Here is a 26,734-nt window from a genome sequence, read left to right as displayed (position 1 = left end):
TAAGTGAAGGTGGGTTCTTTTGGGGTTGCCCTTCCTCTTTTGCGCGGAGTGTGTTGCCAATTTGCAACGGGGCCTTGAGTTGGAAGTGATGAGGACGCGCAATCGGGATGCAGCATATGTGTGTGTGGGGGCGGGGGGGGGCACCGTCCGTGTACACACACACATACACACACACACACACACACACACACACCGCAAAAAAAAAACACATCGAAAAGTATCATCAAAACGCACTCGAGTGCAGAAAAAGCAACACAAAGCGTCTTACCATCAACTCTGTGTGTGTCCCAGCAAAGTGAAGATGAGGAGTGGGAGCGCGCCACGAGCTTCCTCTCTCTCTCTTTCTCTCTCTCTTTCTCTCTCTCACTCTAGTCTCCTCTCTTCTATGCTCTCCCTCGTTCCTTCTTCCTCTTTGACCGTGTCCCCCTCGCTTTTCCACTTCCAAGTCCTCCTCCTCCTTCTCTCTCCGTAGTCCGCCGAGGAAGTGGACACAGCGCCTCAGCCCGACTCGCGTGTGTGTGCGTAAGAGTGTGTGTGTGCGCTGCTCCGGACTGAGATGCTCAATGACATCGCGCCACACGCTTCCTCTCTCTCTCTCTTTCTCCCGCTCGCTCCATCTCTATACACACACACACACACACACGCACGCACACACACATACACAAGCGCCACCTCAGCTCGGGGTGAAGGAGGCGGGGGCAAAGTGAAGGAGGGAGAGAGGTGGAGGGATTGGTGTTGGTTGGGGGAAAGTGTGTGTGTGTGTGTGTGGGGGGGGGTCCTGCTGCCTCATTACCATGTTTGCTGCGAGCGTCACACGCGTGCACACACACACACACACACACAGTCGCCCGGTGGGACCGTCCCGACACACACGCGCACACGGTCACGTCCATTTCAACAAGGCACGTGCGCGCGGCGCGCGCGTGTGTGTGTGTGTGTGTGTGTGTGTGTGTGTGTGTGTGTGTGTGTGTGTGTGTGTGTGTGTGTGCGCGCGCGTGATAAATATCACCAGCAACTCGCATATGTGATCAAAATGTAGAATTTTATCAAACCGTGCCAATTTGGGGTTACAATAAAATAAAATAAAACAAAAACAATTGTTCTACAGAAAGCCTCAAAAAGTATCCCAAACATATGCACCACAGCTATAAATATTTTACATGTTATTTTTATGACCAGCTTTTTTGCGTATTTCAAAATGTTAGTTCATTGTCTCTCAATGAGTGCTTCTCAATTATTTTCTGTTACAACCCCTTCTCAGGAAAAAGAAAACATTTCACACCCCCTCCAACTCTCTTCCGTTACAATAAATAGTAATATTTGCATATGCATTACACTGTTTCTTTACTTACATGAAGGCAAACAAGATAATAAAGAAATATCGACCAATATACAACAAAGACTAACTGTATTAATATTTGTTCACTGCACTTCATATTCCTGTGCGGTATTCATGCTGGGGGTGGGCGGGGGGGGGAATCTTCACCTGAGAGGTAATACTCCTTGCAAACACTGACAATGACAGCAACCCTGCCACCTACTGTTGTGGATGTGCAATTACACTTTATTCTCGTCAGATAAAAACAAAAACACTCCCCCAAGCTAGCTGGGTTTTTCAAAGGGTGGGTCACGACCTGAAAAGGGTTCGCAGTCCATCTCAGCATTTTTTTTTGTTGTCAAATTAATAAGATGGGCAAGGCTGATCATTTTTAAATAAGAATGTGAATGTGTTTGCTCATTGCACAGATGCATGTGAAATATCACATTTTGTGACATGATTTACATTCCAATTTTTTTTTTTTTTTGTTAGCAATGCAAATTTTGCAGATAAATGTGTCTTATTACCACAAAACTTGTAAATGAAATAAAAGGGGGGGCGGAGGGAAAGAATCAATAGATTTGTTTTATACCGATAAAAATCTGCTGCCTTTGTTTGACTTTCCGTGACTCTAATGAGAGACTAATGGAACCCAGGCAGCAGTCTGCCACCAGCGCACACACACACACACACACACACACAAACACACACCCCACAGAGGTTCACAGATTTTAATTAAGAAAAAAATGAGGAAGAGGTTCCATTTTAGCCAAATTGGTCCCCACAGCAGCAGCAGCGGCAGTCAAAAAGAGAGGAAGGGCGGGGGCACGCACACACACACACACACACACACACACACACACACACACACACACACACACACACACACACACACACACACACACACACCAGGGCATAGATGTATGCGACTTAGAGTGGGTCACATGTTCAACAATGAAGACATCCCGTCTGCAGCTCCTCCTCCTGATCTTCTTTCCGGCCACCTTTCGGCGTAAATCTGTTTTTCCGCCGTCATGAAAGAAATGACCTGAGTGCACCTCCCAGCTGAGCCTCGTCACCAAGGCGAACTTGGAGTCAAAAGAGAGCAAATTGCGCCCGAAATTGCACATCAAAGCTGTTTTGTTTGTGTTGCGCCCGGCTGGTGAGAATTGTTGAAATCGCCCCAATTGCATGAGACCAACTATTTTATTTTCTTAGCAATGCATTTGTCTTGTAGCTTGATTGTGATCGGTGATAGACTGCTTCATGTTTTCACCTTTTGAGAAAATGATCATCTGGCCGGAGCCCTGACCTAAATCTAAATTTAAAAATACCATGATTTAAAAAAAAAAAAAAAAAAAAAAACACTTGTGAATTGCGTTAAAAATGAAGCACACCTGTCAAGAGGACAAATTTGAAAATAACACACTCTGACACGTAATAATTTGACCGTTCGAGAAAGCGTGGCCAGAACCCAGAACTAAAGTTGATTGAAATCCAGCAGGGGTGATCTGAAGGGGGCATGATGCCCTTACAATCTGACAGTCTTAGGAGTGCTCCTGCCACGCCTGTCAATTTTAATTTCTTTTGTGTGTTTTTGCTGTAGTCTCACGGTGAACAGCTGGTTGGCACATCCGCCTCACATTTCCGAGTTTGAATCCGGGCTCTGATCTTCCTGTGTGGACTTTTGCATGTTATACGTTCTTCACACATTCCATCAGTTACAAAGTAGTTAGTCCCAAAAACAGAACTGAAGACTAAGCTGTCATTAAGTGTGAAAGTGTACAAGTCGGTGAGTGGTTGCGTTTCTTTCCAAAGATATTTTCAAATGTATTTTGATCCTTATACTAACACAAAAATCTCCAAAAAGAATATTTGTGTTTTTTTTTCAATATGATTTCGATTTTTTTTTTCTTAGTAAGCCCTGATTTAATTTATGTGTCACGGTATTGCATACCAACATGATATTTTACTGGAAGTATACGACCTGTAACAAACCTGCAAGAAAATTCTAACGCCTGCCGAGTGCACATTTTATTTTTCAATTCAGTTGCGCATGTTGCAATTTAATTCTCACCACAAATCATTTCCAGTGCTATTTTTTTTTTTTCACATCTGACAATCTTAGCAATCTCAGCAAGAAATGTGTCTCCTCTTGTCCCTGCAACCTTACTAAAACTTGTAATGCGTGGAACTTAATTTGATAAAATGACAATATGGAGGCTGAGATCCACATTTTCGGCATCATGTCTCGGAAATGTACTTTCTTGCTATTTTTTTTTTAAATTCAAGTGGCACTCTTGTGTTTCAAGGCAAGCTCGGTGCCGCAGAATCTAGTTAACAGCTGTCATTTGTGCTGGTAATGGCGAGGACGAAAAGAAAGTGAAATGACGGACAAGTTTGTAAGGAAAATGACAAGATGCTGCAGGATGATGTTAAAAAAAAAAAAAGAAAGAAAATACGACGTTGGTTTCTTTTTTAGAAATACTAATGGAAAGTGCCACCGCCTGTCGCCCAACCCCCCTTCCCCCCACCACCCTCGGGGAAAGACCGTATAATTAACTAGCGGCTCAGCCACGGATCAATTACCAGACAAGCAAGTGATAGGCGAATCAATGCAAGATCATCAGCCTCGTTATCAGTGTTGCAACTCATTAGAGGAAAAGTGTGGTAGAGAGAGAGCTAGATGATATGGGGATGGGTGAGGGAGGAGTCCAGTGGCTTTTGTTTTTTGTTTTTTCTCCTTTTTTTTTTTTTTTTTTGGTGGCAGCGTGAAGCCCGTAAAGACAGAGCGTAGCTAGCTCCGCGGCAACAGCCACTGAGGCTTGTATGGATCAATAGAAGAGTGGCCGTGAGGTTAAAGCTCTGCCACTGCATCCTTACTCCCCAGACGAACGAACACACAAACACACTCTGACATGACAACAACACCTCTGTAAAAAGTCTGCATCAGCTCAATCGTCTCATCTCGGCTGATAGTATCTTCTTCGGAAATGAGCGTTACCCCCCCCCACCCCCTAAAAAAAATACCCGAAAAGATTTTTGTCAAATTCCGAATCGTACCATCTGAAAGATGATTTCTGCCTATGAGAGAAGTAACACTTGATAAACACAAACACTGACTCCAGCAAATATTTTTGGGGGGCAACTGGTTGTACTCAATGACTCAGGGCTGCGACCGTCTTTGAAGCGCAAATGTTTGTCAACCGCGAATGAATTTAGTGGGTGAATTAGTTAGTTTGAAGTGCCTTCGTTTGAGTGCCGTTTAGACCGAAGCAGGAGCACATGGCTTTGGGCTGCTACCGTCATTTTGCTATTGGTTTTATCTCATCCACTGTGAAACAAGTTTATTAGTTTGAAGTTTTGTTCCTTACTTTGAATGCCGCCTACACCCAAACAGTAGTAATGGATCCAGGGGACTACTTCCTGTGACCACACGCACACACACTACTAAGAACTACTACTCCTAAATACCATGAAATAGCTTATAAAGTGTGAAGTACCACAAATTCATCTTTTTAATGGCCAAAATATTGTACATGTAGATGGCATAAAAAAGGAGGAACACAATCTGAGAAAAGTTCATCAACTGGTCTTGAATGATTTCTTTAGTCAGTCAGACAATCACTTAGTTAGCCAGCTAGCTAGCTAATCCGAAGAGTTTTTCCTTAGCCCATAGGCTTCCACTAAGTCACACAAATTCATCTTTTTAATGGCTGAAATTTTGTAGATGGCATAAAAAGAGCAGCAACACAATCTGAGAAAAGTTCATCTTCCGAGTGAAACACTTTCACACATTCTCAGGGCAAAACCTCTTTACTTCACTCAAGTGGCGCCTGGCCCTAAAGTGGGAGCCCGTGGCTCAGGGCTGCTGTTGTCTTTGACTTTTGGCTAATATTTTACGTCAACCGCTTTCACGCAATTATAGTTCGTCCGCTAGTAAGTTCCAAGTGACGTTCCTGAGCTCGAGCGCTCGCTGCCTCGATCTGAGCGGGAGCACATGGCTCAGGGCTGGTACTGTCGGTGACCTGATTTAAGCGTCACAGAGATGTTCAGAGGCAAATACATCTGCACTGTGTGCATTTCGTCCATGTCACAAGGCATGGCGTGTCGATCAGATGGCACTGGGATAGAAGTGTCACTGTTTGCCGACAGAGCCGCAGGACATCACATGATAGCCGCTCGCTTGTGATTGCGGGCGAAGGGGAAAGAGCACCCAAAGGTCTCAACGTAATGAGACGCAGCCACATGATCGCTGGGATCTGCTAATGAGTGCAACTTCTCTCGACGTCGTCATTCAACATATGTGGACGAATTTGATGACTTTCAAATTTCAAAACATAGTCCTGTTTTTAATGCAAAAACAGGGAAGCACGTGATTATTCCTTGACAGTCATGTCCAAATAGAATGAAGCTTTGAATGTTTTTTTTTTTTGGCAAGCACATTCTGTTTACGCAAATTTACAGCCCCCTTGTGTTCCTTCAAAACCGTTTTATAAATAATCAAATAAATATTCACGTTTATTCTTACGCTCACAGACCAAAAACATTTAAGTGAGGTTCATTGAAGACTAACTTGTCCGTATTTGTTTCTCTGTACAGTGAATACAAAAAAGTTGGCACACCCCTGTTCAAACGGCAAGTTTTAGTGATGTGAAAACATTGGAATATATCATTGTTAATTTTATTTTTTGCTCACCTATATTTTGAAAATCTAAACCTGTGCCACCTATTAAAAAAAATCATCTTTTTAGTTCCTTTTTCATCCATAAATCCATTTTCTGATCCACTTTACCCTCACAAGGTGACGAGGGCGTGCTGAAACCTCTACCAGTTGTTTTCGAGCAGTAGCCGGGGGACACCCTGAACCGGTTGCCAGCCAGTCGCAAGGCCATCATTATCGTGAAAACTTCAAAGATACCTGTACAACCTATTTAAATCGAATGGGGAAGAAAATTGCCTCCGATTAACCCCCCAAAGTTGCTCTGTTCTTGTTGGCGTTTCCTAACAATTGGCTGACGACCAGTTTAGGGCGCTTTGCTGTGAGCCTGGCCAAAAGAGAACATGAAAGAAAGACTGCGTACATCTTCGTACAGTTTGTCTCGCCCTAAAAACTGAAATGGCCTTTGACCGGCAAAAAGGTCGACGCCGTTCTCCAACTTTTTGGTGGATGAAAGACGTGATAATGAGGATGGAGACAACGTTGAGCGAGGGAGAGGAAGAGTCGGAGTTCCATCGCTTGCCTAATGACCGCGGCGCATCCTCCCGCTCGTTCTCCCTTTTTCCTCCCTCCGCTCACACTTGGGTAATTCTCCTCTAATCATCTCCACCCTCATTTTACTGCCCTCCGAGCTCTCCCTCCCTCCCTATCCTTCCTCTCTCCTCACCTCATCAGACAGGCCTCCACCTCATCGCCGCCTCGCCTCCATCCCTTCACTTCTGTCCTCTCCCACTGACCCGTACTCCCCCCCGCACCCCAAGTCACAGGGCCTTGTGTCTCTACCTGCCAGCCTCGCTGACAGCCCCCCCGTCCCCCTTTCACCCCCATGAGAGGAGACCGGCTGACCATCCGGAACGCTGCCGTGGCAACCCCTGCCAGCGCCCCCTATTTCACACCCATCTTCCCTCCCCTTTGCCTCCACCAGCAGCCTGATCTCCCCCTAAACCACAGAGAGTTTGACAAAGTGCTTCTTTGCACTTCTTCTCTTTGTCTCTCATTATTTCGTTTCAAACTTTTTTACTTTAACCTTCTTCTGCTCTTATGTCAGTCCAATCCAAGGTATGCTGTCCGTTTAGTAGCCCAACAGCGAGCCCGGCAAAGGGAATCTGACATCAAGCGCCACCGTACATCCAAACTCGGATTTTGGATCAACAATTTTGTCCCTTGTTGTTCACGGAGAAATCGAGGAAAATGAGGAAAAGTCCACATCAGCGTGTTAAGGCTTATTCATTGCACCTCTCCACAAAGTTTTACCAGCAAGTGATTGAGTGCCTTTGTGCTCGGAGCGAACCCGGAAATTCATGCCGACTGTGGCATTTTACCCTCTGAGGCTTTGTGACAAAAAGTGCCGCGGCGTGTATGTGCAGATGTGTCCTCAGTGAGGGGTTGAGGGAGGGGTGGATTGCGGGCAACCAGCTGTGCGTGCGCTCCGTGGTGAGCTGGTGAAGTAATGGGAACCACACATTAAATACGGGGCCCAACTTATTGTGAGTAACAGGGAAGTCCGCGACTGCTTTTGATATGGCCAGCAGAAGTCACCTCACGCAATGCCGGGAGACATTCCAAAAGATCTGTGCGCCATCTGAAAAAAAATAAATATCCCCCCCCCCACCCTCAAAAAAAAAAAAAAATAGAATGCAGCTCTGCTGGGATCGAGAAGGAGAAGGAGGAGAAACATGTGGGTTACATTAGGCGGCCGAGTATTTATTTATGGCGCACACGACAAGGAACATAACCGCTGACAGCACAACAAACACTCTGGTGACTTGATGATGCCTCAATAAAGTTTAATGTCACACAAACCGTCCTGATGTTGTAAAAAAATAAATAAATAAAAAAAATAAAACATAACGATCACTGCTTGATTTATGATGAGTAAAATAAAAGGGAGGCGTTAAGCTTCGGAAGAAGTGCTTTCATTCCGTTTTGCATGACGGTCCGGTTGGACCGCAACGAAGCCTGAGTCAACTCGAAGGAGTCCATCTGAAAATCGAAATGATCTCAGATGACGACAATTTTAATAAAAGTACGTCAATGATTCGACGCAAAAGTATATCGCTGTACACAAGACAATTACCAATGTGTTTGTGCTGCGCAAATGAATGTCACAAATTGCGCCTTCGTAATGGATGGATATCATGAGTTACCACATAAGATAATTCTTGCGTTGCCGTTTTGAAAAATCTTTAAATATTTAAAAGATTGTTTTGTTTTATTCTTTTTTACCCAGGCCAGTTATATCGAGCAGAACAGCGTAGACAGCTACGGTATTTAGTTTGATATTTTACTGAACTTTACAGCACAACTTGTGGTCCTGACTCACGTAATTCCTTCACCACTAAATCCTTAGCATTTATGAGCTACTCTCAAATCACAAAGAACAGTAAAAAAAAAATATATATATATATATATATATATACACGTTGTCGTGATTGAAAAGTCGTTAATTCGACGAGCTCTGACTGAAAAATGTGACACGCATTAGAATGGCGAGTCACAGGCCAAAACAACAGGTGGTGCTATTGTATTGTGCTGTTTTCCAAAACTGCCAATCAGAAGCAAGAAGAAAGACACTTGGTGGAAAAGGCGGAATCTAAGGAAAAGGAATTTTTACAGGTGGACTAGGAGTTTCATGATGCACGTTTTAATATTCAGATATTTTGCGGTTGTGGGACGGAAGCGTACAGACAGAGCGACTTCCAACACTTCAAATATTCGGTAAGGGTCAGGAAGGGCGAGTCCAAAACAAAATGCAGTGCAGCTCATCCTCTGGCTTTCAGATGTCATGGCCGCCGATCGGCTTTCAAACGTCACACAAATTCCATGTTCTTTCTTTTAATATTATTATTACTTTTTTTACACCTGGACTGTCTGAGACTCTTTGAAGTGGAGGCAAATTACCAAAACGATTCAAATCAAAGAAATGACAGAAAATAACAAAGTATGACAAAGTCAATCCATAAAATCAAATGAGACGAGCCCCAAAATGCCAATTGCTAAATACGGGACTCTCTTCAAACCTGCCGTCGTTTTCAAATCAAAGTCACACTAAAGGCTCATATTTGTGTCCTGAAGTCCAAGAAAAAGCTCAATGAGTGCAGAAAGGGGAACGAGGGGGGGGGGGGGGGGGGGGGGGGGGGGGTGCTGAAATAACGATGGTTCCACCATCAGGTTTCAATTACGAGAGGGAGCGTGGGTTAAGCGAACATCAAGTGGTATTAAAATATATCGGGGGTCACTGGCATTTGGAGGCTTTGTTGAAAGCTCTCGTGTATTAACACACGCTTGCGCGCCGCCGAGCTGCGTTATTTGATTATTGCGAGTGTAGCCGCAGATTTGGCGTGACGGCTTTTCGCTTGACACTCGTCTGGGAGCCACCTCCACGCAGAATAACCTATCAGCATAAAACGAGTTATTGGAGAAGCTTATTCAAGGCTGGTTCAGTCTCAAAAACACGTTGATGAAATCTGACAACCTAAAGGCTCAATCACAAAACCTGAACGTGAAGACACACACAAAAAAAAAAAAAAAATGGGTATCTGAAGACACAGACACCAGCGACATCTCACAAACTCACAATCCAAACACAAAAGCTGAACCCGAACACGCACGGCACAAAATCTTCAAAACACAACTTGAAACCTACGACAGAACCCGGTAGCTGAATTAAGATGCAACCCGAAGACTCAATGGCACAACCCTAAACTGCGTACACAATCCCGACCCAACAAACAAAACAAAAAACGTACTATTGCCGGATGCTTTTAAACTTAGACCAAAAAAAAAAAAATACGCCACAAACGTATTATTGCCGGATGCTTTTAAACTTAGACCGTCTCAGAAACGTTGCCCGGAGCGTTTAATAAGATTTTCTAACGTTGGCATTTCCCACCAATCCTAAACCTCACCACCTACGATTCTTTGTGTGTTGACCGTTCTGTCTGTCCTCGTTTTAGCATCTGTCCTCCGTCACGTCTTGTTCCGTCAGCCCCGCAGAGGCCGACCGACCGATGGCTTCGGCATCCCCAGAGGCGACAGACATAAAGGGGCTGTGAATGGATGGATGGATAGTGAAGGGGACGAAACCGGCGGCTAAATTATTAAGTGACACTCCGCTGCACTTTCAGACACACACACACACACACACACACACACACACACGCATACAGTATGCGGCGAGAGGGTAAAAGCATTAGGACATTTAGCCCCCTGAATGCACCCGACAACTCCACTACATGCTAACTCGCGTCAAAATCATCAAACTGGGCCTGGGGCTCTTAAAATTTTTACGCCATGGCTTGAAGGGACGTCGAGGAGCCTCGGAGGCTTTTTCCGAGAGTGAGTGGCCCTGTCATCGCCGCCATCGTCGCCGATAAATAAGTAACGACGCTAAGCAGCATCGCCCGCAGAGTTGACAGCGCCGAGTCACCGTGAACATCAGCGAGCCGACGCGTACGTGGGTGGGTGGTGTGCCCTCGGACAGCTTCCGAGGGAAAGGGGGGCGGGCGGGGGCGGCAACTCTTGCTCGAATGTGCTAAAGTGGGCTTTTGTTCACTTAGGTTGCACCTGGCCTTGATTTCCTGAGGACAAGGCTGAAGCACACCAAGGCCAAGCTCCTCTTTAATTTGCCACATCAGGAGACTTGGATGATGGGCCATTTGACTAGCTTTGGACTCCCGGTACCATGTTAAGGCTAACAGGGAGCCGGGAACACAGGCGCCCAGTTTTACTTAGTGGCAAACAGGATTACACAAGAGAGTGGATCAACGATCGCGGTGGTTCTAAAACTGGAGTCCCCTGACTCTTGGGGACCGTGTGAGGGTCTGCAAAATAATTTGCAATAAATTATCAATTATTATTTGGATAACCCTGTGCAAAATACGCATTGCTATTCCTTTCAGCTTTGAACTTTTATAGTTTGCGGAAGTAAATACAGTGGAATGTGGATTTCATGGACAAATTGGAGGAGTGGCTCTCTCTGCCCTGCTAAAATGGCTGCCAAATCTGTCCATGCAATGTTTGGATGGGAAAGTTGCCCCTGCCAACATGGCCGCCACGTTGACATGCTTTTTCGCCTGCTCTAGTCTACTGTAAAGGCTGTTTATCTATAAAGAGAGAGAGAGAGCAGCACAAGCCGTAAAACAAGACCACTCTGTTTGTTGATGATGTCACAGCGCCGTTTTAACTTGAGGCTCTATTGTATGGAAAACAATTCTATTATTTTAAGCTTTCTGATTGCATGAAACAAAAATATATATATATATATTTTTTTTTCCAAAATGGTTTGAGCGTAGGAAAAAGGAAGGGCGTTGTCTTGAAAGAACATTGGACTTTCTAATCACAAGCAAAGCAAAAAAGGCAATTAATCAGATGAAAAAAACCCTCGCGATTTCCATTAAGTTGTTTTGAAATGCAGCGAGGTCCAAAAATCACCACAATTATAACCCTGATTTAATTTATTTTGAGTCGGTTGCTAATGTCATGAATGCTTTTTTTTTTCTCCAACGTGGTAATGGGAAAACAAAACATTTTAACAGAAGTTTAAAAAAAAAAAGTATAACATAGGACTCAATGGAAAACAAAACATTTTAACAGAAGTTTAAAAAAAAAGTATAACATGGGACTCAATTCGTGCTATGACGTGCTCGATGCAACAAAAACCGTTTGTGTGCCAGTGAAGGCCCTTCATTTTGTGTGTGTGTGTGTGTGTGTGCGCGCGCGCGTGTGTGTGCAGCTCCGCTCATGGCAAAGCCATCTAATCGCAAGCGGAGACTCCTTTAATTAACACACAAAAGAGGGTCCCCGGGGGGGTTGCGAGCGGGCACGACGCATGTGCGACGAGTTCCTTCGCAGCCAACCTGCGGGATGCACGAGCCTAATCAGAGCCTTTTAAGTCATGCCATGCTCGTGCCGGAGTATTCACCCAAGACACACTTTTTTTTTTCTTAGTCGGAAGAAACGAGACAAGCCGAGGAAGCCTGTTCTGCTCTGGAGAACAAAACAAGATAGGCCCTAAAAAAAAGTTGAGTTAGACAACAAACAATTTGAAGTTACGGTTATTGTAAAACTGGCTAAAAAAATGTAGACATGTGGAACGTCTGTCCAGTCATTCATTCAGTCATTAAAAACAAACTAGTCGCTCGCTCAACTAAATAGCAGAAGTGTTGTTTCGTGTGCGCCGCTGACTCACTCATCCAATCACAAATCGAACGGCAGCCCTGTTAGATTTGCCATTGGCGGTCGGCGGAAGAAGATAGAAGCACCCGCGTCTGCTTTAGCCTACGAAAGTTTTGGCAAACTAGGTCTAAACGCACCATCGGAACATCGCTAAGCCTATCTACAACCCAAGTTCGTCGTTGCAACATATTCCACAAGGGCAAACGTGCTTGCCGTGCTAAGTGCTAGCTGCTACATCGCTCGGAGAAGACTTATTTTCCTGTATTTATTTTTGCGTTAAAAATAACCCAACCTTCTCCCCCCCCAACTCCTCCTGCCAATTTGGACAGGAGCCCCACTGTCAAAGACGAATTACAACAAACCACCACACCACATCTCAAAGCCTATCAATCTTCCGCCCCTGGAAGGCATCGCTCTTCTAATGAATGATTACGGCTTTCCAGATAGGAAGTAGCCGTGCCAAAGTGTTGCCAGCGCCGCCATCTTTTAGCACGACTGACAGCTGATGAGGCGGGGAGGTTGTGTGGTTGCGTAACGGAGGAAGTCGACAGGGGAAGAAGTCAGGAAATAATACGGTCATCGCAATCGAGGAGGAGCTAATGGGAATGGAGTCATTCAAATGCCCACGAGAGCGCCACCTCTGGTGCACGGAGCGCTGCACGGAGCGCTGCACAAACAAGTGCAACATTTGGAGATTTGCATTTTTTTTTTTGTTTGTTTTTTTTTCCTTTACACACTGTTTGAAGTTAGAAGAAATGTGGCAATTTTCCTAGTTTTTTTTTCATTTTATTCTTAGTCATTCTACATTTGTTTATATACATTGTTAAATATATATAATATATTAAATATATATATATATATATATATATTTTTTTTTCCATGCTTCCATTCATTTTCAGTGTTGTTTTGTTTCTAAATTTCAAATATTTCAGAAATTAAATGATACATATATTATTATTTTTGAAATGTCTGTTAGATAGTATGGAGGGGAAAATTGCAATTTAATTAGTTTTAGGACTCATTCTGATGGTGTTTTTGTTATTGTTTGTTTGTTTGTTTGTTTTTCCAGTGCGGATAGACGAGATTAAGCCCTCAAAGTGCAAAAAAAAAAAAAAAAAGTAGTTTGATTCTCTTTTCCTTTTTTAAAATTTGTGTTTGGCAAAGCAATATGTATTATTCAAACAATCTTGATCAAAAATTTGGAACAATATTCAGAATAATACCAGACTGTAAAGAAATGGTGGATATCTTTACCTCTGATTGGCTACAACGGTCTCACGGGTAGATGTCAGTACTGCACGTCACCTGTTGCTTCGACATGTGTGCCTCACACCATGTGAATACATTTTTATTGAGATTAATTACCAAAAACAATAACCTCCATCCATGAATGAGGGCGGTTATAGTTCCATTCATGCGTTTCTCCACTTTGAACAGCGGACATGTGTTGCACGGCAGCGAAGGGCACACAAATACAATTAAAGCAGATTGGACAGAGAGGTAGTGCAATACACTGTCCTTCATGCCGCACATGATGCATTTATGTGTGCGGGGGGGGAATATCGATATGAAATTCTCCCACGCATGAGAGCAGATGGAGGAAGTGGTGGCGAAGGCAGGGAGGGAAAGCAGCGGGCAGAACAGCGGGGTGGGCTACGCTGGGCGCAGGGGCGTGTCGTTTAAAAAAGTGGCTGACTCAGCGATGGCCATTGGTGGCGCCGGCGATGCAGTGGAGCATCAGGAAAACACACGCTGAACACACAGGACGAGTACCACTTTGGACTCATTTACTTCATGTGGGCTATTATTCTTCTTATAAGCAAACATAATCAACATGTTTTTGTCCCACACGTTTCCAAATGGAGTGGAACAGTGAGAGTGATTCCTTTATTTTGACAGTGGACTTAAAACTGTTTATCAAAACATGATGACTTCGGCTTTCGTCTCCAGGTCTTGTCAATACATCTGGATTTGATACGCCATTTCGAAGATAGCCACTGATAGCCACGCAAACCGCTAGCTAGCTAGCCAGCAAGCTACAATAGATAGACAGACATAATGCGGTGGAACGAATGAATCACCAACATTACATTACAAAAGTACATGATTGTGTAAGCTGTTGATTTTTACACTAGCCAGATATGAATCTCGGATTACAAATGTCTTGTAACTTCAAGAGGAAGTCAACACGAACTTTTACCAGAAGCGCGCAACAGATGATGTTCACTGAGGCTCAGGAGGGAGTGAAAGAGCTGAGAGAAAGTGCAAAGAAAGCACAAGCGAGGGAGACATAGCTGCAAATGACTCAAGCCAGTGGGGAAATTCCTTAGACAGCAACACTAGCAGCGAAGGCTAAACACAGCCGCCACGTCCGGAGTGTTGGCAGACACAAAACACAGCCGCGGTCCCGGGGCCCCAGACGCAGCTCTCGAAGCCTGATCAATGTATACCATCGGCCTTATCTATATGATGTGCTCGTACGTGCTAGCGCACCACATCAAATAAACTTCAGTTTGAACTTTAAAAACAATAATATGTAGCTGCTGTTTGGTCAACCTTCAAATTATTTGCATCAAAATCAAGTAGAACATCATGAACGTCACGTGACCAAAGCCAGAAAACAGGTGAGCTCGTTCTCAAGCTGAGCATGTGGGCACTGTAATGTCAAATTCAGTCGACATCAGGTGGTAGTACCGGACAAAATGGCCGCCCCATGCAACGGACAAAATGAGTGGATTTTTCTGCGTAATTTTTTTTATTCCATAATCGCGATATTAAACAGAATGTCCTATTTTGAATAGTGGGGGTACATAGAACATATATGGACTGACTTACACTTGAAATAGGCAAATACTGTTCTTCAAAAGTCACTCCTGGCCTTGGCAGCGTGCTTGAGGGAAGTTTTTCTTGACGGAGGTTCAGCCTCCAAAGTTTTTGTGGCCTCAGATTGATTTCTTTACGTTGGGCTCAGGGGCGGTCGACTTTGGATCCCTCACGTTACGCAGTATTTCTGCTCCGAACAGCTGCTTTAGTTGCTTGAAGTCAGCAATTATTGGTCATTAAAAGTCACTTCTTGTTGACTCTTGACCTTGGCTTAGGTGTTTGAAATATTACACACACTCCAAGCTCCACATGAGCCTGTCTCTTTTTGTCTCGCAAAAAAAATCTCAAGCAAATCTGTCAAATGTGCGCCTTTATTTATTTGCCTGAAAGAAGCTAAAGCCTTCAGTTTCAATTTTCCCACCGGCCCGTCCAGTTGCCCACTGCCAGTAACTTATTTTGATGGGGACAGCGCGGTCCTAATGGCACGGCAGGAATTTGCAAACAGAGACGGGGGGGAGCAAACCAAGGTTATGGAGACGGAGGGGGGCACGGGCATGCTCCCAAACGCAGGCATGCGGCGATATGGACGGCACAATCTGGGGTCCTTTCTGCATACGAGCCACGCGAAGACTCACGGGAAGGGAATGTAAGGCCTTTGCCGAGTGCCAACTTTCGCAGGAGGCAGAAAGCGTTTGAAGACGGCAAAAACTCTGGCTGCCGTCACTCGGCACATCTTGATGTTGAGGACAACAGCAACAAAAAAACCCAAACCCCATCCAAAGCCTTCTCCCAATCAATGATGAAGGGCGTAGAATCTGACTGGACACATGCCAATTGAGTCTCAACGTATTTGTTTCATTTATGGCAAAGTAAATATGCCCCTAGTGGCAGTGAGCAGCATTGTAATGACACTGGCAAAAGGGACACCCACCCAAAAAGTGTTGTAATTGCCTGTCGATGCCACAGGATGGCGACAAATACCTTTTTTGTTTTAATAGACAAGGCTTTGACTTCATTAAATGAAGCTCCTCTTCTTATGTCAACAAAGTTCCTTAGCCTCAAGATGCTCCAAGATGGCACCAAAGCAATATTTGTATAGTCCCACATTAGACATGACTTTCAGCTATGAGAAATTTTTAGAATCGAGTATTAATTATCTTAATCAAAACATCAGATGAAAATGGATTTTGCATTGTTAAAAGCATATACGTGAGGGGTGGATATTATCTTTGTGCACGTTGGCTCGCCTTCCTCACGTTCTATTGTAGTATCTGTGACCTCGGAGTCTTTACGGGTTCAAAAGGCCAGGCCTGGCCTGGTGAGTGATGTGGGTGTCAGCCATTGAGGGAGAAAAGTTGGCTGGCTGTTATCTGGCTGGTTATCAAAGGTGCACCCCGGTGTCCCCTAATGTATACCCTAGCCATTGTGTACCCGATGGGAGCAAGGGTGCGAGGACCGGTTCATCACTGCGCTGCTTGCAGTTTTATCTTTATGTATCGGCTAAAACAGAAAATCTTACGGTATCACTTCTCTTGCCGCTCTGCCAAAAAACACATGATACAAGTCAACACGGGACCCTGAATCTGACGGGCAGGGGCATGACCATAAGCGCGCCCTCCAATAAACATTAGTTTCATTCTCATGAGCACAAATAGCCGCGATACCTAAAAGCAACGTTTTACCTTGCCCCCTTTCCTTGGGACTCATGTGAAAGTAATTAAGTCCAGAAAGAGAGTGAAAGTGAGAAAGAGAAAGAAGGGGAGGGTTGGGGGGATAGTGCATTCCGTTTGGCCCAAAGTGAGAGGCTCGGTGGGTGTCTGAGGGCTGCCAGTAATTGCTTCCATATAGGACCCATCTATGGTCACACACATACACTCGTTGCCATGTTAAAAAAAAAAAACACACACATTCATAAAAAGCCACCGTTCCAAAATGTCCAAGGGGTAAAAGTTGGAGTGACTCAGAGCAGCTGCACAAGGCAGACAAGACAGGTTGTTACCTGCACAAGGGCGTTACATCAGCGTCTAAATATAATGACATGACTGTGCTTTGCTGAGTGTCCCTGAAACCAATGAACCGCTTCACAGCTGCACAATGGACCACAACTGTGCAGGTATGCCAGGGAGGAAGAAAAAAAAATCCACTGGTTGTCACACTACTGTTCGGAGGTCAGCTTTAAGAAACAAATCGAAAACGCAAACATGATCAGTGTCTCCATGTCGGCTCTTGGACTAGTTGTGCGAAATTATTTTAGTCAGACTGTCGTATTTTTTTTGTGCTCTCCATTCTGAGCGAAAACAACCTTTGCACAAAAACGCCTCTCACAATCTTCTGATTTTTATTTTATTTTTTTTTATTATTATTTTGTTGCTCTTGGCTGCTCACTGTGTATTAAGATGATTAAATGGGATATAATACAAAATTTGGTGACAAAACGCCAAACGGTGGTTTCCATTTTTAGGTCTTCCAACGAAGTGTCTCCTAAACGCTTCAAGGAGCTGTTTATTCACCAAACCAAAGCATTCCCGAACAAGCCCAGGAATTTCAAGGAGTGTTTCTTTCGGTCCACCCGTGCCCTAAGCGAGGTGAAATTAGGTGCTCTTTTTTTTTTTTTTTTTTTTTGTCGCATGACTCGGCACGACTCGGGTAATTGTAATCCCTCCCTGCAAGGTACACTGGTTGAGCAAATGGAGCGAGGAGAAGGCAAAGACAAGGACCAGACAAGTACCACTGGAAAAGAAAAAAAATAAATAAATGAACGGTTGAGTGCCGCTCGACACCAGCTGGCACAAAGAAATGTCAGCCGTTGTCATCACTTTGTCTTGAACGCAAATACGTCGGCAGTCGCACCTAAAGGCATGGACTGTTTACTCCGTCCCACCCGCGAGTTACTTGCCTCCCACAGAAAAAAATGTTTGAAAAATATGTCTTTCATTTCAAGTAGTGCTGAACAATTTTGAACAATCCATTTTTTCCCCTTGATATTGTGATTGCAATTTCATGTGGGATTTTGTCCAAATCCTCTTTTGATGCATTTTTCAATTCATTGTTCAGCGCTACTGACAACTCAAAAGACAACTTGTACTCTCAAAACGTGGAATCTGGTCCAGCGATAGTTATCTTCGCTTCTCTGACTTGCATCCTCGTCTTTGTCTTCGACAGTTGCCGTCTTCTCTCTTGACTTGAGAACTTCAGAAACATTGCAAACGGCAAACTGTCCATTCTCTATGACTTCTCTGACAGTTTGCACCTTCTCGTTTCTCTGTTTGAATGTGGTAGGAATGATCATGAAAAGTAGAAGTGATGAGACGAACCGCCTGAAATCCATCTTCATTGATGTGACCAAATATGGTTGGTTTCACGATAAACGCTTCACCTCACCGCGACCCGCAGACATGCATAGACATCCTCAACTCAGCTGCTCAAAGCAAAATTTGTGACACTTTCGCAACGCAAAACACACGCCTCCTTCAACCATATCCCACGCTCGTAAATTAACTTCCTGTTTATAGATGTCATTAAAAAAAAAAAAAAAAAAAAGCCGACAGCGGCGTGACTGAATGAGGCTGACGGCACATAAAGAACGCCACAAAAATCTGCATTTAGTGAGAATTAATCATTTAAAAAGCTGAGTGGGAGTCGTTGGGAAATCACTTTCAAGCGCTTTAGCAGGTGTAAACGGTCACCGCGAAACACAAAAAGCAGGACCGCCTATATCGTAAAATAAAATCTTAGCTTTACTGGAGTTCAAATAGCAGACGGGGCTCACTGACTAGCCATGCAGCCGCGTTTATGTGACCGACACCGCTCGAGCATGTTAGCGCAGTAGAACGACTGGGCGCTGGGGACCCACCACTTCTCAGATACTAAAATGAATGAACATAACACACACACACACACACACACACACACACACACACACACACACACACACATAGGAACCCACCCACCAGGCCATGTTCCCACCTGAGCAGTATTTTTAAATGACTGTTAGCAACTGAGCTAACAAATCAAAGGCATGTGGGGGTTAGCAGCGGGATGAAGTCGTGCGAAACGCACTATACATGCTGTGTGTGTGTTTGTGTGCGTGTGTGTGTGAATACCCTTGTGTCTGGCTGCCGAGTTACCCACCTCTTGGTAACTTTAACTCATCAGTATGGGTAGTTTTTACTCGTCGTTGGATCAAAATCTTGGTCCAATGTGCATTGGCTCGGTCCCTTTTGGAACCCAGCGCTGGGTTAGCTATTTCATATAATTTGCATTACTTTTGAACCAACAAGTTGATGAATGTAGAAATATAGATTCAATTGAATGCAAAGCCAAACAAATCACAACGTTGTAGAGAGTAACGTGGCATCAAGCAGGTTTGAGGAAGAGTGAGAAAAATTGCTCAAACTCTGTAAAATTTAGCATGATGACCGTTAGAAGCCATTGCTGGATAGAGCGACGGCTATTATAAAATAACCCAATTTGGGTAAAAAATGGACCCACCCGCTAGTTGGGTCAATTTAACCCAAATTTCTGGGTTGTTTTGCACATAACAAGCCAGAAAGCAGGTTGGTCCATTTCTGAACCAAACTGCTTATTTTTTAAACCAGCAGTTTTACGAGTGTCATAATAGATGAAAACATTTTTAATCAAAAGTTTCTAAGAAGAATCAACTTTCCCATGTCAGGCGTTGCCTTCCACAGCAAGTGACTCAGATGATATGTTTGGCACAGTTTTTAACACCAGATGCTTTTCCTGAAACAACCATGCCCATTTTCCATGGGTGGGCTAACCCCCCACCCCCAGACCCAAATTTGAACCCCAATCCCTGTGTCCAAAGTCTGCGGTGTTCCCCACAGAGCCACCCGGCTGCCACCAACATTTTCAAAGAATGGTTCACTGAAGTGACTTCAGAACACAAAACTCCCAAGCTCATCAGTCCGCCTCAATCCAATCTTCAATCCGATCCACTGGGTCTAAATTATTAACCCAACCTTGGGTAACAGTAACCCAATTGGCACAATATCCACAGTTACCCAGCGAGCGGGTTTGGATAACAACCGAGCATTTGTCAGTGTGTATTCCTTTCAAAGGAGCAAGCTCTCAGCCCACCTTGGCAGCCCATTACAACCATAAGGCGGCGTTCGGCAGCCGTTGCCGGTAATGATGCTGGGACCTCTGAGGCGAGTGGAGGGGAGGTGCTGTTTCCTGCTGATCTCATCACAACACGGTCGCACAACAGCATCTTATATACACACAGACACACGCAGACACAAGCAAACAAACACTAATAACCAGAACAACTAGTGTAACTGGACCTCGAAAAAGGTCCAGAACCAAATAAAATTTCGTGTGTGTGTGTGTGTGTGTGTGTGTGTGTGTTGTGTATTGTATTGTGTGTGTGAAAAAAGTAATTTTTTTATGACTATATTTGAATATGAATAAAATAATAACAACAATATCAACAAAAACATAAAATGAATAACTAATCATTTTTAAATGATAAATGATTTTTTTTGTTGTCTTATTGTTGCCAGTATTGGCCGTTTGTTTTTTAACATATCGGGTACTCGTAGAGGGTGTCGTGACCAGCCACCAATACTAAAAGGGATACTTTTCCGCTGTTGCTATTTTCAGCAGTAAAAAGTTAATATTTTGTGTATTATGAAGTTGATAACTTCATGATGCATTTTGCCTCTTGCTGTCGCCTGGAAATGACATCACAAGTACTCAGGGCTCAGGCAACAACCAATGACAGCTCAGCGTGTGAACTTCACATGAGCCGTGATTGGTTGTTACGACAAACACCAGATAAAAGTGTCAAAAATTTATATTTTTCCACATTGGGCGGAATCCAATGCCAATTGAAGGTAAAGTGGATAAAAAAGGTAAAAATGTAAGGCCGCAATTTGTTGACCATAATATGAAAGAATGCTGGAACTCCTGAAATCATGATTTTCAAGACCATCGCTCCTTTTGTCGACCACTGAACGGTGAAAAACCAGAAGTGGGTGGTTCCTGAGGCGCCCTACTTGGCAGGATACACATGTTTGGCAGACACTCCAAGGAGATAGAAAAACAGGTTAAGAACCGACACGTATCGAATCTTACATCCCGGCGAAAAAACAAACCAGAAAGCTCGCGACACAATGTAATTCATGCATGGAAATTGGAACTGCAGAAACTAATATATTCTCCAGCGTGCCTTTCCTTATGTTTGGCCTGACAAAAAGGATGTGGTGAGAAGTCAGAGAAATGATACAACACAAAGCGCCAGTGTCCTGTGCCTAACCCGAAGCCGCCGCTGCTTCCGCGTGTCGTCTTGGAGAGGTTTTGCGGTGCAAACTGCAGGAGCAAAGCGTCAGAACGCTTGCAATCCAAACAGCCCGGCCTAGATCGAACCACTGCTAAGCGCGGCCAGCCAAAGAGTGAGCCGTCGCCAGTGGTTGGAGTGTTGTGTGTTTGTCGAGCTTGTTTGCCTCACCACAATCAAAGAAAGGATGCGGGTGACTCTCCATTGGCATTCGTGCTGAACAATTATGAAAAACAATCCGATACAATACGATATTTTATCCATAAATCTTTTGTTCTCATAGATTAGGCCTTTGCCAAAATGAAGATAAATTAATTCAAATGAAAGTCAGTTATTTATTTACTTCAATTCGAGTTGTTGACTACGAACACTTCGCAATATTCTACAAAACAAGTGTGGCGTAAACCGAAGTCGCAAATCAGATTACAACAGTAGTGTAAATTCATCTGTGGCTTTATCAACTTCAAGTTTTCATATTTCATGAAACGATGACATGCAAACGTGGACTACACTTCTTAAGCACTGAACTTTATCTATCTATCTATGTCTATCTATCGATCTAGCTATTAATTATCTGTCTGGCTATCTATCTATCTATCGAGCTACCTAGCTATATTCACAATAGAGAGAGAGAGAGAGAGAGAGAGAGAGAGAGAGAGAGAGAGAGAGAGATATGATTTCAGGATGGCGTTGTGTTGATGTTGTCAGCAACTATTTAATGGCATTAAAACTGTGAAAAGGTAAGACAAAATGTCAAGGAGCTAAGTTGAGCTAGCAGTCACACCACCTCGCGGGCTAACTTCAGATCAATATTTTTTTTAAGTTAGCTTTTTGACATGTCTAAATGACGACGCACACGCCAAATGAACTGTTACTAGAAGCGTGGAAAAAACAAGAGAGGTTACTCTGAGCTCATATGAAGTCATGGCACACTTGAGGCTAAAATTGATAAGTGGCAGTACTCTTGTACCACTACGTACCGGCCCACTCAAAGCACTGCATTTAATCTAAACCTGTATGAGTAGGTTAAAAAAAAATCGTCATAAAGCATCTGTCTGTAAACGTGAGTACCAAAATGAGTGGAAAGAAATTAACACGTGTCGCAAAGGGCAATTAACAGTCTGCCAGTCTTCTCATACGCCGTACATCATCGCTATCCGTGAGTGGATGCTTCAAATTACAACAAACTGCCACTCCAATCAAGGCAGCATGAGGACATAACTTGTACAGTGCTAAACAAATTGTTAAGAGTTGTGTGTAGGTCCTGTGCTTTTTTTACAGCGTGTAGAGTGTGTGTAGAGTGTGTAACAAAGTACCTCCATCAGAAAGTTGACACGATGACTGAACAGAAAAGAGTAGCACAGTGTGTGATAATGCATTAACCTGCGATGAGGTGGACGACCTGCGAGACCCTTCATTCATCTCTGTCTCTCTCTCTCTCTCAAACACACACACAGACACACACACTCACACACACACACACACACACACACACACACACACACACACACACATATGTTTTTTGTGTGTTATTGGGGACCCTAATTGTGACACTAGCTGCTTGTGCAGGACGCTTTTCATTCGCGCCGACATAAGCAAAACAGGTCAGTGGTGTATACAAAAACATTCGGCGCGATCCACCCATTAGTTGCCGGGGGCTGTGATCCGCGAGGTGTGATAAAAGCGACCCCACCGCGTAACTTTCCGAGGAGCCGAGAAGGGAGTTAAAGAAACGCGGAGGGCAGCAAAGGAGACGACGCGAGTGGAAAAAGCTCACTTTTTGCGGCACAATGGCGCGGCGAGAAGCTTTGACGAGAACCGGGGAGCGGACGCGAGCAGCGGTGGCTCCAGTGAAAGCATGTCACGTCGTAATGAATGGGGCAACAGATAAGAGGTGCATGGAGCAATTATTGTGGAGAGGCCATTAAGGGCCAGGAGGGTAGCTTCTTTAGACTACCACAGCAGCTGACTAATGGACAACATCCTGCCTTCATCTCGACAGCGCATATTGTACTCACTTGGTGCACTTTTAGGAGTGTTTTTTTTTTTTTTTGACATTAAGAAAAAAAGAAAAAAAAACATGGTTTTACGTCTTGTAGACGATGTTCTTTTACCATCAACCCTGTACAGCTTTGGCCCCCCGGAGTTAACCAGGCCTGATCTATCTCCCATATTTTTCCGACCACACGGCGCACGTAAAATCCTTTAACATTCTCAAAAAATATGCCTTGTAATGTGATGCGACCTTATGTATGGATAGATGTCACCTTTTCAGTTTGTCACATTGAATCCAAATCCCTTCCTATGACCGTATTTGCCTCGAACTATTTTCTTTCCTATTTCATGTTTCACACTCTCATCTCCACAGTGCCATCTGCGCCCATGAACGGCAGGAATTTCTCTTTCATAAATTAATTAAATGAAATGTGTTAGCAGCACACACATCTTTCTTTTCAACAAATCTCAACTGCACCTCTTACACACACACACACACACACACACACACACATATGTTTTTTGTGTGTTATTGGGGACCCTAATTGTGACACTAGCTGCTTGTGCAGGACGCTTTTCATTCGCGCCGACATAAGCAAAACAGGTCAGTGGTGTATACAAAAACATTCGGCGCGATCCACCCATTAGTTGCCGGGGGCTGTGATCCGCGAGGTGTGATAAAAGCGACCCCACCGCGTAACTTTCCGAGGAGCCGAGAAGGGAGTTAAAGAAACGCGGAGGGCAGCAAAGGAGACGACGCGAGTGGAAAAAGCTCACTTTTTGCGGCACAATGGCGCGGCGAGAAGCTTTGACGAGAACCGGGGAGCGGACGCGAGCAGCGGTGGCTCCAGTGAAAGCATGTCACGTCGTAATGAATGGGGCAACAGATAAGAGGTGCATGGAGCAATTATTGTGGAGAGGCCATTAAGGGCCAGGAGGGTAGCTTCTTTAGACTACCACAGCAGCTGACTAATGGACAACATCCTGCCTTCATCTCGACAGCGCATATTGTACTCACTTGGTGCACTTTTAGGAGTGTTTTTTTTTTTTTTTGACATTAAGAAAAAAAGAAAAAAAAACATGGTTTTACGTCTTGTAGACGATGTTCTTTTACCATCAACCCTGTACAGCTTTGGCCCCCCGGAGTTAACCAGGCCTGATCTATCTCCCATATTTTTCCGACCACACGGCGCACGTAAAATCCTTTAACATTCTCAAAAAATATGCCTTGTAATGTGATGCGACCTTATGTATGGATAGATGTCACCTTTTCAGTTTGTCACATTGAATCCAAATCCCTTCCTATGACCGTATTTGCCTCGAACTATTTTCTTTCCTATTTCATGTTTCACACTCTCATCTCCACAGTGCCATCTGCGCCCATGAACGGCAGGAATTTCTCTTTCATAAATTAATTAAATGAAATGTGTTAGCAGCACACACATCTTTCTTTTCAACAAATCTCAACTGCACCTCTTGTCGACCTGTCATAAGTCAGCAACTTAATAATCACAGGTAAGGAGAAGAGCTGTTAAAAAAAAAAAAAAGAATTCACGCCAAGTGCATATGATTGCAAGAGTCTGATCTATTTCAAGATGTTATCCATACCGCACACGCGCACGTAGAGCATCCATTGAAATGACACTACACTTATTAGCATTTCATTGCCATGGGTGCCTGCGCTGTTAGCCTTGGGCGTTGCTGTTGGCATCATCCAGCATCACACAAACACACACATATTACTAAAGAAGTGCAAGGAGAAAGCGAAGTCTTGATGCTGTGTGTACATGTGTGTGTCTGTGTGTGTCGGTGTGTGTGTGCACGCGCGCGTGTGTGAATGTGTGTGTGTGTGTGTGTGTGTGTGTGCGCACGCGCGCGTGTGTGTATGTGTGTGTGTGTGTGTGTGTGTGTGTGTCAGACTGAAAGAGGTGTGCATGTTGCCGCTTGTCAGCCAGGCCTCATCAAGAAACTTCAAAACTAAACTTACTTTTCATGAAGAAGGACAAGGAAGAGAAAAGGGGAGATGAAGAAATGCAAAGTTCAAATTGTAAGCGAAATTGATTAAAAAAAAAAAAAAAAAAAAGGGAGTGCACTACATGGTTGCCACCAGCAGAGGCGCTGTTTAGTGATGGGCATGTAGTTTGCTTTCAATGAATCTGCATGATTCTGCTCAATGTGACGCTGGTATGGGGACAACAGTTCCGAGCGTTCGGAGAGTTAGCTTGATGCACTCGTATTTCTGAACAAGAAACAAAAAAGGCATTTTATTCTATATCACATACACGGTATGTATAGCGTGTAAGTCTCATGTCTCACGGTTCTGAATTCGAATCGTGCCTTTGTCTCCAAGGTTCGATTTGTTGTGAGTCTATATCACAGATGTTGCCATCCAAATCGGGTCAATTTAATACTTTTTCACTCATCAATATTATTGGTCAGTTCTCATGTTATTCTTACAAATTACTGACCAAGTGTTGAAAATGGTTTTGTGTGATGTTTTTTTGAAACACTTTTTTTTGGGTTTTTTTTTTTTGTTTTTGTTAAGGGCCTGAAAAGTTAGGGTTTTGCATATGTGAGGGATCTGGATGACAGTTTTTGGCTGGATGGATATTTCCCGATAGTCACTTGGGAAAATGTAATCCATCACCTTCGTCTACTTGCTTATCATTTGGAGACTTCTTTGCCATGATGACACAGAGGTTACATGACGGTAGCAAAGGGGTTAACATGGAAGCGCATGTTTTTTTCGAGGGAGGGGGGGGGGCGGAGAGAGACAACCTCGCTTCAAATGAGCTGTGCGCCCGCTCTTGTGGCGGTAATGGGAAAATTGCAGCGGAGAGGAAGGACACACGCAATTAAAATCTGGCGAGTGGCTCTGTGGTGGGTGGGCGGTAGGAAGGAGGAGATAGAGTGAAGTGGGGGCTCAAAAAGAAGGCAGAAACCCCCTCAGGACGAGAAGTGATTTATCCGAAAGATGGCTCTTTGTGCACTAGCGGGCGCTGAGCATTCCACGCCGGGTGACAGCGGCCCAGATGTCAATCAAATTAGCGGCCATTTGTGGATGATTTGCCCGTGTCATTGGCAATAACGCCTGGCCGCATCTGACGGGCGAGCGCAGAGGAGTTCACTTCGTGGCAGCCGCTTTCCACGTGAATGTCATCGGCCCACTTATCGCGTCCCTCCGCCGGGACGGAAGTGAAGAAGGAGGAGGAGAGCCTCGCTTCCGCCGAGTGGCTCGCGAGCGCATGCAAATGGCCGACCCGCGTCTGGGGAGAGGTTGGCTCGGCATTTAATGGAGTTGGGGGCAAAACTCATTTTGCAGCCCAGATCCACGGAAGAGAATAATAATATCTGTGTGTGTGTGTGTGTGTGTGTGTGTGTGTGTGTGTGTGTGTGTGTG

General features: G+C 44.3%; 1 protein-coding gene across 3 annotated transcripts in view; it reads right to left on the bottom strand.

Annotated features, from left to right (window-relative positions):
• The window catches only part of bnc2 (basonuclin zinc finger protein 2), a 173,207-nt gene that overhangs the window by 103,628 nt on the left and 42,845 nt on the right, over positions 1 to 26,734 (bottom strand). Inside the window, exon 1 of one of the 3 annotated variants that reach the window (XM_019862124.1) lies at positions 269 to 697. The exons of the other annotated variants lie outside the window; for them this stretch is intronic. Within the exon in view, the coding sequence (XP_019717683.1) occupies positions 269 to 271 (3 nt within the window). The 5' untranslated portion in view covers positions 272 to 697. Of the gene's footprint in view, positions 1 to 268; positions 698 to 26,734 lie in introns of those variants that run through there. 3 annotated transcript variants of the gene reach the window in all.

The sequence above is a fragment of the Hippocampus comes genome, unplaced genomic scaffold (genome assembly GCF_001891065.2).
Source record: "Hippocampus comes isolate QL1 unplaced genomic scaffold, H_comes_QL1_v1.1 scaffold7, whole genome shotgun sequence".
In the NCBI taxonomy this organism is placed as follows: domain Eukaryota; kingdom Metazoa; phylum Chordata; class Actinopteri; order Syngnathiformes; family Syngnathidae; genus Hippocampus; species Hippocampus comes.
Note: the sequence above shows the minus strand (reverse complement) of the source record. Positions and strands in the feature narration are given on the sequence as shown.